The following is a 13,075-nucleotide window of genomic DNA, read 5'->3' as shown; positions in this document are numbered from 1 at the left end:
CCTGCTCTGAGCCCGACCAGGGGCTGCACCTAGGGATTGGGCCTGCCCTCTGCCACCCAGGAGCAGGCCTAAGCCAGCAGGTCATTATCCCCTGAGGTGTCCCAGACTGCGAGAGGGCACAGGATGGGCTGAGGGACCCCTTCCCGCCCCCCCCCCCCCCCAGTGCACAAATTTTTGTGCACCATGCCTCTAGTATATATATATATATATTATCCCTAATAGGGATATAAACTGAGAGGAAAAAGTACTGAAGTAAATTTTGCCTTTAAATATTTAGGGAGAACAAGCACTCAGAATTTGGGGAAGTGGGTATGGAGGGATAGGTGGGGAACTAGTGGTTTCTTGGGAGATACACTACAAAAATGAAGACTTTAATCTTTATATGCAACAAGCCCTACCTGGTTGGAAATAAACTTTAGTTAGTCAAGGGACAAGTAGAAAACTTAAATATTGATTATTAAAATTACTAATGAATTTCAGTTGACAACTAGTATGTGAATTCTCCAGATATAGCTTTGTTATAAATTATAAACATTCAAAAATATATGAAACTTGAACCAGGACTGTTTTTTGTATTCTCATCTTATTAAACAACCACAACTGTATTAATCATCCTGGTTTTCAAAATAAAGTATTTGGAAGTTTTATATTCATACCCAGAGTTTTAAGTTATTAATATCTGAGTTTTATACTATTACACTGAAAATTATTTTAATGGCTCTTTGTTTTAAAACTCCTATTGTTGAAAGTATTACATATGGCCCTTATTTTCCCCCATTGACCCCTTCTGGCGTGGCTCTTTTTGTATTTTTAGTAGTCCCAAGGATTGCACATACCTAGTGCCATTCTAGATGCCTGGAAGAGAAATTATTACATATGGTGGATTCCTTTTATTACTAGGATTTCATTCTCTGGAGAAACTAGTTGAAAATGTCTATTTAAGTTTTCTAACTGGATGGCCTCATATGGCATCACCAGGAACTTATTATTTATTACTTGATATTTAATAATCCTTTGTAAGTAGTGGTTATGGTCTTTTGACAGATAATTCAGTTTTGTAAGTTGACTTACACTTCCTTTGACAAATGATTATCAGAGCTATAAATCAAAGAGTATAATGTTCTATTTCTACAGACCTAACATCCATAGAAAAGAATGAAAAAGAAGAAATAGGTAACAGAAAATGATTAAAAGGAAGGTTTTTAATGTCCTCAGTACTCCTAAAGAAGTTGTGTTAACTCTGTGAATGCTTATCTGGCACTAACTTCATCAATGAGCCTCAGTGGTTATGAATGCCCAGGTTTAGTGTCAGTGTTTTAGATCTCTACATGATACAGTCATTTGCAATATCTCTATGAACTATTTGGCTGATTGTTACAAGCTTTAATGTAAAATTTGAAAATTAATTTTTAAAAGGGAGCATCTAATTACCTATTGGAGAAAAAAATCACAGTTTTCCCTCAGCTGGTTCCCATTCTGAGGCATACGAAGCAGTATGGAATAATGTAAAATTATGAAACTTAAAATCAGAAAAACTAGATATAAGCCCTGACTTTACCACTTAACATTTGGGACAAATTACTCAAGATTTAAGGTTCAGTTTCTCATTTGTAATTTTAATAAGTGGAGATAGTCCTTGTAAAGAAACACTCATATGAATATTTAAATTTTTACATTTATAAAAAAGATAGCTTATAGTTATACCTTATATGTTTACTGTGTAGACAAAATCACAGTGTGTGTGTTATATATATACTAGAGGCCCAATGCACGAAATTCATGCACAGGGATGGGGGGGGGGGCGGTTTCCCTCAGCCCAGCCTGCACCCTCTCCAATCTGGGACCCCTTGAGGGATGTCCGACTGCCCGTTTAGGCCTGATCCCATCACCAGGATCAGGCCTAAACGGGCAGTCGGACTTCCCTCTCACAATCCAGGACTGCTGGCAGCCAACCGTTCGCCTGCCTGCCTGCCTGATTGCCCCTAACCGCTTCTGCCTGCCAGCCTGATCACCCCCTAACCACTCCCATGCCAGCCTGATCAACATCTAACGGCTCCCCTGCCGGCCCGATTGCGCCTGACTGCCCTCCCCTGCCGACCTGGTCCCCCCCAACTGCCCTCCCCTGCTGGCCTGGTTGCCCCCAACTGCCCTCCCCTGCATTTCTAGTTGCCCCCAACTACCCTCCCCTGCAGGCCTGGTTCCCCCCAACTGCCCTCCCCTGCAGGCCTGGGTCCCCCCAACTGCCCTCCCCTGCAGGCCTGGGTCCCCCCAACTGCCCTCCCCTGCAGGCCTGGTCACCCCCAACTGCCCTTCCCTGCAGGCCTGATTGCCCACAACTGCCCACCCCTGCCGGCCATCTTGTGTCCATATGGGGGTGGCCATCTTGTGTGTTGGAGTAATGGTCACTTTGCATGTTACCTCTTTATTAGATAGGATATATCAGAAGTTCTTGTGGATTTTTGTATCACTTATTTTAATCTAAATTCAGGTCTTATTCTTGTTAAATTTCATTTTGCGCCCTGGCCAATGTGGTTTGGTTAGGCATCGCAAAGTTTCTGATTCGATTCCCGGTCAGGGCACATGCTTGGGTTGTGGGCTCGATCCCTGGTGGAGGACATGCTGGAGGCAACTGATCAATGTTTTGCCCTCACACAGATGTTTCTCTCTTTCCCTCTCCCTTCACTTCTCTAAAAATCAATGAATTTTTTCCCCATTTTATTTTGCTACATTCAACTGATGAGTCTAGCCTGAGAAGATCTTTTTTTAAATCTATATTGGCCATTAAGTATATTTCCTATCTTTTCTAGCTCTGTCACCTACAGATATATTAACCATGCTTTTATGCGAGTCACTGATAGAGCTCTATTTTAGGATAGGTCATTGTACATACTACCAGCAACCCTGTTGGCTATAACACTTAACCAGCTAACATATACTTCTCTTATAGTCATGAAAACCCACTTTATCAATTTTGTCCACAAAATTTTATAAATGATTTGTCAGAAGATACCTACTGAATGCAAGAAAGGTATGATAGCTTTGTTCTTTAGTAAAATTTCCATTATGTTTAATCATAGCCTTTAAAGGATTAGTACCAAAGCTCTGGAAGGATATATGTTGTATATTTTCAGAAAGAACCCATTTAGGTATGCATATGTCATCTGTTTTTATTATTCAGATCCTATATTGCACACTGAGATGTCTGTAAAGGTCTCTAAACAGAGAAGTTATTAAGAAAGTGTACCTATGATATTACTAACCACCAAAATTAACAGGGACTCCAAAAGCCTTACCAGTGGAGATTGACAAATTATGGCTATGGAAGTCATACTTTTTCATATATGGCTGCTTTTGGAGACTGATTCCAATTACAAATTTGCTCACGAGCTACATAAAATTAAAACCAAATAATAGATCTTTTATTGTATTAGTCTTGCAACTTTTCTGTAAGTTTAACCATTTTTCAGAACAAAAAATTTTTAAGTGATAAAAATAATGATTCAAAGGGTGAAATGTAGGCTTACTTATGAATTTACCTTGCACCATATACAAATGTGTATGTTTTCACTGTTGTTATTCTTACTGGCATTTCAAAAGACTATGGAGTTCAAAAAGGAAAATGATATTTTGGCTATGTATTCTGATTTTGATGTATAACTCTTTATTTCTTCTTTTAGAAGTGTTCACCCTATCAATCAAATTAGCTTTAGGATAGTAAAAGCAACATAGATAGAATCAGCACAGTTCCTAAGAAAGTATGTATTCCCATTACAGTTTCCCTTAATGAAGAAAATTCTATTGTTTAATTATATATCTACAGAGTTTTCAATCAACTGGGACAAATTGTTTTCTCCCTGTAGTTGTGTGAGATAATAGGAATACAGATTAGTTCTCTCAAAGTAAGAATGTTATTTCTTTTGAAAGTGATTTGGCATTTCTCTTTCTCATTTTTGCTGACTTAACCCACTACAAATTCTGCTTACTCTAGGTAGATTCTCACTACTCCTTGGAAAGTCTTTGGCTTATCCCTTATTGATTCCTTTATATATATTGATGAGATACAGACCTTCACCTTTTTCATCTCATTTCCCCTATTCTCTGTTCTTGCTCCTTTTTTTTTCTTAATCCTCACCCTGACGATATGTTTTTATTGATTTTTAGAGAGAATAAGGAAAAGAGAGAGAGAAACATCAATGTGAGGGAGAAACATCAACTGGTTGCCTCTTATTCACACCCCGACTGGGAATCAAACCCACAACCTAGGTATGTGCCCTGACCAGGAATTGAACCTGCCACCTTTTGGTGTACAGGACGACACTCCAACCAACTGAGCCACTTGGCCATGACAACTCTTGCTTATTGTTATCTTAAAGAAATTAAAGACTATCAGAGCTAAACATTTTTTCTTTTTGCTTAAACTATATTTTTAGTTAATACTTTGTTCATTTTTATCACAAAGAGAGATTGTAATTTTCCAAGTTAATGACTGCTTTTACTGTGTTTTGTTTTTTTTAAGGAAATAATGATTAAGTATTAACTGCATGCCAGACATTGTGCTCATTCCTTTACCTTTCCCTAGTTGTTGAGTGTGTTGACCACTTCTCATTTTTGAAACTATATCTTTAGTTGGTTTTCTTTACTAAAATGTTTTTAATTGTAAGCTATGCATAAATACATTTTCCTTATTAAAAAGTAAAAATGAAACATTAGTAAGATTAACATGCATTTAAACCACACTCTTATTTCATTCTCATTTGTCTTTACATTTCCCCAGAAGTAAACCTTTTTTAATCGTTCAGCAGGGCACTCCTCAAAACTTTTCTATACAAATGTAGTAAGTAAAATCCTAATAATCTGTAAGTGATGTGTTGTGTATGTGTGTGTGTGTGTGTGTGTGTGTGTGTGTGTAATTGAAAGAGGGAGAGAGATAATTGACAAGCTGCTTCTAAAATTTTATAGATTGTCAATGGAAAGGCCAAAAATAACCAAGATACTCTTGAATAAGAAAAAGAACAAAGTGAGGAAACCTACTCTATAAATATCAAGACATAAAATGATATAAAGTAATCCTGATACAAAAAATGAACACAAAAATGAAAACTACAAACCAATATCCCTTATGAATATAGATGCAAGCATCCTAAACAAGATACTAGGAAATTGAATCCAACAGCATATTAAAATGATTATAAACTGTGACCATGTAAAATTTATTCCATGGATATAAACAACATAAGAAACATAATCACTATATTACGATGCATTAACCAAAGAAAAAAATCCACATGATTATCTCAATTGATGTAGAAAAAGCATTTTACCAGTAAGAAAACCAGGAATAGAAGGCAACTTTCCCAACCTGATTAAAGGGCATCTATAAAAATAAAAATAAAAAATAAAAAATAAAAAAACCCATAGTTAACATCCTACTTAATGATGAAAGATTGAAACTTTCTCCCTAAGATAAGGATCAAGGATGTCTGCTCTCAACACTTTTTTTCAACATTGTACTGGAAGTTTAAGCCAGGGAAATTAGGCAAGAAAAAGAAATAAAGGGTATCCAATTTAAAAAGGAAGAAGTAAAACTATTAGAGCTAATAAATTCAGCAAAGTTGCAGGATAAATGAAGAACCCACAAAAATCAGTTGGATTTGTATTTACTGACATTAAAATTTTTTTAAAGAAAATTTTTTAAAAAATACCATTTACAATAGCATCAAAGAGAGTGAACACTGAAAATTACAAAACATAAAAAGACATAAATAAGTGGGAAAACATTGTTAAGATGGAAATACTACCCAAAGGGATCAACAAATTCAATGGACTTGAGTCTCTTTTTCTTTCACCAGGTTAGGGAAGTTTTCAGTCATTATTTCTTCAAATAAGTTCTTGATCCCTTGCTCTCTGTCTTATCCTTCTCATACCCTGATGATACAGATGTTGTTGCAGTTGATGTTGTTCCAGAGATCCCTTAAACTATCCTCATTATTTAAAATTATTTTTTCTTTTTGCTGCTCTGATTGGATGTTTTCTACTACCTTGTCTTTTAAATCATTGATTCAGTCCACTGCTTCATCTAATCTGCTGTTGATTTCTTCTAGTATATCGTTCATTTCACTTATTATATTCATTTCTAACTTTTTTCTTTTTATGGTTTATATGCCCTTTTTTATGCTGTTGAGGTTCTCACCGAGTTCCTTGAGAATTCTTATAACCATTGTTTTATCTAGTAGTTTGCTTGCCTCTATTTAATTTAATTCTTTTTCTGGAGAGTCTCCTGTTCTTTCATTTGGCATGTTTCTTTGTCTCCCCATTTTGTCTGTGTCTCTGTTTGTTTTTATATATACTAGTAGATAGATTTCTGTGTCTCCCAGACTTGGTAGAGTGACCTTATGTAGTAGGTGTCTGGAGGACCCAGTGGCACAGACTCCCCAGTCACCTGAGCCTGGTACTCCAGGTGCACCCATTTGGACTGTGTGCACCCTCCTGTTATAGTTGAGCCAAATTGCCGTTGGCATGTCATTGGAAGGAATTGACACACAGGGTGATCAGCTAGGAGGACTGGCCACGACTATAGCAAAGGAGTTGCTTGCAAGGGCCTACCCCATAGAACAGAACTTGCTTCAGTAGGGCTCTGGTGCCCAACATATTCACGCCTTGAGTGTATGACTTGTAGAGGTGGTTGGGTGGTGCTCCAGCCTGGTCTGAAGCTGGCTACAGGGTGCACTGGCCCTAGGGCCTCCCCTGAGGTCCAGACCAAGGTCAGCTGCTGCCTATGTCCTACCGAGGGCCATCCATAAAGCAGTCTGCAGCTGGCTGTTATTTGTGCTGGTCTTGGAGGTGCAGGAGAGGCCAAGCTGGGAACAGAGCCTGGCTACCTGAGCCTGGGGCCACTTAGCAAGAGATACAGTGCATGTCAAAGCCAGATACTGCTTGTTTGTGGTTTATTAACCTTTGAAAGAATTTAGGAAAGTCTGTAGCATGAGCCAAGACAGGCCATTTGTAATGAAAAGCCACGAGTTGGGTGCGGCCGGGTCTCAGAGGATCACCAGAAGTTGAACAGTGTTAATCAGGTTGATGGAAAATCAGATACGGTGCCCATGTGCATCTGCAGGGGGAGGGCTCTGCAAAGAACAGTAGTTTCTTCCAGAACTTCCATCTGGGAGAGCTGCTCCGCCAGCCCTCGCCTTGATGCCATACAATTCAGTTCCTTCCCACATATCCTTGGCACCTTTCGAGTTGCTGCCTCAGTGCTGGAGCTCAGAGGAAATAAGTCCAAGTAAATCTGTGCGTGGGCCCTTTAAGGGAAACACCTGGGACTCTTAACAGCCACATTCTCCACTGGTTTTCACAGCCAGAAATTATGAGGACTTCTTTTGCTGGCACTGTAACCCTGGGCTGAGGGGCCTGGTGTGGGGCTGGGACATCTTGCTCCTCAAGGGGATATCTCTGCAGCCAAGATAACTTTGCCCATTTTAACCACCACATGTGGGTATGGGATCAGCCTGTTCTATGTCTATGCCCCTCCTACCAGTCTCCATGTGGTTTCTGTATATCCTTAGTTATAGGACTTATGTTCAGCTAGATTTCAGGCCATTTTCAATTATATTATTCCGTAGTTTAGTTATAATTTTGAACTGGTATGGGAGAATGCCTGTATCATGTTTACCTACTCCATCATCTTGACCAGAAGCCCCCTGTTATGTATTCATTTTTATTCATATCAAAATATTTTCTAATTTTCCTTATGATTTCTTCCATGACTCATTGGTTTAAGAATGTGTTTAATTACCACATATTTGTAAATTTCCCAGTTTCTTCCTGTATTGATTTCTATAATCAGAAAATGCATTTTATGATTTTAATATTTTACTGAAAATTATGTTGTGCCCTAACATTTTATCTATCCTGGAAAATATTCCATATTCACTTAAGAAAAATGTATATTCCACTGTTATCAGGCTGATTGTTCTCTACATGGTTGTTAGGTCTAATTAATTTATACTGTTCAAGTCATCTGTTTTACTTTTTGACCTTTTAACTAGTTGTTCTAACCATTATTGAAAGTTGAGCATTGGAATATCCTATTACTATTGTTAAACTTTTTTTTCTCTTTAATACTGTCAGTTTTTGCTTCATATATTGTGGGGCTCTGGTTAAGTGCATGTAAGTTTATAATTGTCATATATTCTGATAAATTGACTTTTTTATCATTATATAATATTTCTTATAATAGTTTTTAGCTTAATATCCATTTCTTCTGATATTATTATAGCCATTCCAGCTCTCTTGGTTACTTTTTACTTGGAATTGTCTTTTTATTTATTTGTTTGTTTGTTTATTTATTTATTTTTATTAATTTCAGAGAGGAAGGGGTGGGAGAGAGAGAGAGAGAGAGAGAGAGAGAGAGAGAGAGAGAGAGAGAAACATCAATAATGAGAGAGAATCATTGATTGGCTGCCTCCTGCATGGAAATCAAGCCTGCAACCTGGGCATGTGCCCTTGACCTGAATAGAACCCAGGACCCTTCAGTCCATAGGCTGATGCTCTATCCACGGAGCCAAACCTGCTAGCGCTAAAATTGTCTTTTTAAATTATATAAGCAACAAATATATATATATTTATATATATATATATATATATATATATATATGGATTTACAAACCAAAATATACACTCTATATACTGACTTTTATATTTACCTATGCAGAATACCAGTGTTGTTTATTTCTTCATATGAATTCCAAATTACTACGTAATGTCCTTACATTTCAGCCTGAAGGACTTCCTCCTTTTAGCATTATTTGTAGGGCAGGTCTACTAGCATTGAACTCTCTCAGTTTTTGTTTACCTAAGAATGTCTTGAATTAACCTTTATTTTTGAAGTATTTTGCCAGATATAAAATTTTTTGGCATTTTTAGTTTGTCATTTTACTGCCTACTGATCCCTATGGTTTCTGTTGAGAAATCAGCTGTTATTCTTATTGAGGATCTTTTGTATGAATGCTTCTCTTTTGCTGTTTTCAGGATTCTGTCTTTGTCTTTTTCTCTCGGAAGTTTGATTATGATGTGTCTTGGTTTAGAAATCTTTGAGTTTATCCAACTTGGGGTTGTTGAGCTTTTTGTCTTTATCAAATTTAGAAAGTTTGGGTGCCTTATTTCTTCAAATATTATCCCTGCCTCTTTCCTCTCCTCTGGAACTCCCATTACGCATATCTTGGTACAGTTATTGGTGTCCCTTAAATTTCTTGAGTTCTGTTTACTTTTCTTCTTTTTTTTTTTTTTTTTTTTTTTTGCTTCTAAAACTGGGCATTCTAAATTGATTTATCTTCAAGTTCATTAATTCTTTTTCTTCTTATTCAAGTATGCTGCTGAACCCCTTTAGTAGATTTTGACAACTACTGTGCTCCCCACCCGCCCTTTCCCTAGTTAGCTGCCTGAGCTCTGGGAATGTTACAAATCAGGGGAAATAAAGGCAGCCCTTCAAGTGTGTCCTTCAGTGAACCACCAGACATGTTGAAACAAACAACCACAATTTTTTAGAATAAGATTTGTTCTCCTTCATTTGTAAGAACCTTTACCAGGATTGTGGACTGTGTCTTCAAGGCCATTCATTGAGCTGTGTATTGGGGGATCAGTAGGGTTTTTTTTAAATTGATTAAGCATTCTCCTGGTTACAATACTAGTAAACTTTTATTAGTTTCTAGATTTCTGGTAAAGTTGATTCTGACATTATTGCTAGTTTATTCATCTCTTTAGTGGAAGGATGGACTTTTGGCATTTCTACTCTGCCATTTCCACTGTTGTCACTTAGAAAGGATTCCTTCGAAGACACAAAAACTACTAACTATACAAGAAAATATTGATAAATTTAACTAAATTAAAATAAAAAGATTATATTCATAAAAAGACATGATACAGGAAGAAGACAATCTGCATAGTAGGATTATATATTTACACAATATAAAACTGATAAAAGACTAGTTATTCAGAATAGATACAGAAGTATAACAATTCAATAAAAGAGAACCCAATAAGGGAAAATCGGGCAAAAGACTTGAACAGGGACTTTACAAAAGAGAATATCTAAATGACTAATAAAGATGAAAAAGTGTTTACCCTCATTAATAATTAGGGTAAGAAAAAGTAAAACCTCCATACTACCTACCAGATTTGACAAAAATTAATAATACTGACAATACTAGGTAGAGGTAAATTGTGGAATAAGAGCAATTGTTACCATTCTTTTGTGATATACATAAATTGGCTTAACCAATTTAGGAATTTGTAAAAGAAGGTATTTATACCCTATAACAGTACTTCTGTTCCTGAGTATATGTATATGTGCTAGAATTAATGCATGTGGGAATTATGATATGTTAACAAGAATGTAGCATTGTTCATAATGTCTCCAAAATGAAAATAATACAAATGTTCATCAACAGAGTAATCCATATTCATTGCCTCCTTTTTCTTACGTTCATCTTTTTTCTTTATATCCTATAATCAAGTATTTATCTTCATGAAATAATGAAGTAGCTCTCTCTCAGACCACTAATGACTATCCCATCTATTTAGTGTCTGTTTCTTTCCCCTTTATCTCTCTTGGTTTATTTTTTGAATATCACCTTGTTCCCATCTTGTGCACAAAACTTTAAAGTAGTTACATTCTCACTTTGAGAATAGAAGAACTATACCATTAGTAGTAGCCCATAACATGAACTAAATTATGCATAGCCCCAAATAATAAATTTTATGATCAACATAAATATTAATGATTTTTAAAATAAATAATTCACATTATTTGCCCTTATGTTTGTATATTTTTAGAATGGTGATTCTCAATTACATCAGTCTTTACCATGTTGATAGGAATAATTTAATAACAATAATAGCCAACATTTATTAAGTGTTTACTACTTGGAAGTACTAGATAATTTAAATACACTATCTTATTTAATCCTCATCAGTAATCCAGTGAGGTAGATGCTATCATTGTCTTCATTATTTAGATAAAAGAAATGATTAGAAAAATATATTCCTCTGGTATGAATAAAACTAATGTCTTCTCAATTTTTTAAAAAACGGAAAAATATAGTCATCATTATCCCTGCAGAAGTCATAGCATACTTAAATGGAGAAGAGTTTAATAAAGGACTATGGTATTTACAAAGGTTTGGGCAGATTTTAGGGGAAGCAACCAGACATAATGCAGTGCCCTGGGACTCGTAATAGTGGATAGTCCTAATGGAGCAAAGGAAGGGAGCTGCTATTACAATCCAGAAAAGAGCTAAAAGCAAGTGTCATCTGACATGGCTGTGATCCTAGCTAACCTATAATGACCTGGTAGAGAAGAAGCCAGGGGAATAAATACCAGACTTTATGTTCCTCCACTCCTTTAGTTTCCTGACAGTGCCTCCCATTGGCTGAATCCAACTGGAAACCAGAAAGCCCAGGATATCTTATTGATTCTATCTATAAAAGTCAGTTTAAAGTAGAGAGGGTGAAGAAGGATGGAAAATGAATCTGAAAGGAAAATGGAAAATATCTGGGAAATACATAACTATTAAATTACAGAGTCAGTATATGAATGCCAAACACTTTACTCCTGACCACAATGCAATTGTGGTTAAGAGCTCTCATAAAGAAGTTTAATAAAATAGTATTTGGCCAGGGGAAATACTTTGAATCTTGAGGTTTCTATTCTACGTCAAATTGTTGGATACTTTTATAACTAACAGTATATGAGAAGAAAAGAACATCCCCATCCAACAACAAGTTAGGTGTGGGTATTGGTTTTATATGCTGTTAGTATTTTTAGAATATTAAACCATGCATATTCCCCTTGTTCAGATTCCAGACTCCATAATTTCTCGTGGCGTTCAGGTGCTCCCACGAGACACAGCTTCCCTCAGCACTACTCCTTCAGAATCGCCTCGTGCTCAGGCTACATCTCGCCTTTCTACTGCTTCCTGCCCAACACCAAAAGTAAGTACAGTCCCTTGGTACTGTGGCTATGATGTGAATCTGGGAAAACTAACCAGTATTTTCTTCTGCTTGTCAAGGTCGGATTCATGCATGATAAATACAATGAAAAATTAATGGACTGTAAGATAGTTACCACCTACTGTTTCACAAATTGTCATACTAGGCCAACAGAAGGACAATAAAAATTTCATGCAAAATGTCTACTTCTACATCAGGTATCACTTTCTGTAGCTCCTATTACTTTGCTGTAGACTTGTTATTTTCTTAGCATACTCATCAGTATAGATGTGGAGTTACATGTTTATGCAGATCAATGCATTTTTGGCCAAAATAAAATAATATTACCAAAAGGTGTGTTTTTTTTTTAACCTGTCCAGTCTGGGGTAGCTCCCTGCTCTAGTATCATTCCAAATTTTTTCAAACATATCCAACTTGGAATGTTGCTGCCTAATATTTGGAAACACATCTAAATTGATTAGAAAGAAAGTTTTAATGCCAACCTTTGGGGGAGGGAAGAAGTATCTTAGTATTTATTTTTTATAATTTTCCCAAGTACTGAATTGTGTATGGGGGAAAGAGTATTAGATATTTATTCACTGCCTCACATCTTCAATGTATATGATAAATTAAATAGCAAACTTAATTATGGCTATGACTGCTTACTCCTGGAATCTCCCTTCCCTGGTTAAGATAATCATTTGTGCTATCACGTTTTCTATGGAATGGATCCAATATTGGCATCAAAAGGTTAAGAGTAAAATTTCTTCTTACTTAATAGGATATGGTGTTAGATATCAGTCTGTACACTGAATTTATTCTAGGACTCTGCAGGTAATTTCTCAAATTGTGACTTTTTCTCTATATCAAATTTAAGAACTTACATAGCTGTCTTTCTCAATTTCTTTCTCAACTTCTCTGAATTTATCAGTGTTGTAATTGGATTTAACTAGAAGTAATCTCAAGCAGTTCTTGATATATAATGCAGTTGCTTTTACATTCCATGGTACAACCTTCTTAGCAAAGTCTTCACAGTGTTAATGTTGTATATCATTGTTTTTAGACTTGTATCAAAAATAACATATTATTT

At 36.2% G+C, this 13,075-nt stretch overlaps 1 protein-coding gene across 15 annotated transcripts in view; it reads left to right on the top strand.

Moving 5' to 3' along the window:
• The window catches only part of GPHN (gephyrin), a 452,278-nt gene that overhangs the window by 274,852 nt on the left and 164,351 nt on the right, over positions 1-13,075 (top strand). For all 15 annotated transcript variants that reach the window (XM_070418066.1, XM_070418183.1, XM_070418108.1 and 12 more), the window contains one exon: positions 11,854-11,988. In XM_070418066.1, coding sequence (XP_070274167.1) covers positions 11,854-11,988 — 135 coding nt within the window. The remainder of the gene's footprint in view (positions 1-11,853; positions 11,989-13,075) is intronic.

This window comes from Myotis yumanensis, unplaced genomic scaffold, assembly GCF_028538775.1.
Source record: "Myotis yumanensis isolate MYYU_CA2020_CCGP unplaced genomic scaffold, mMyoYum1.0.hap1 SCAF_1, whole genome shotgun sequence".
NCBI classification, from domain to species: Eukaryota; Metazoa; Chordata; class Mammalia; order Chiroptera; family Vespertilionidae; genus Myotis; species Myotis yumanensis.
This window is presented reverse-complemented; position numbering and strand designations above follow the sequence as displayed.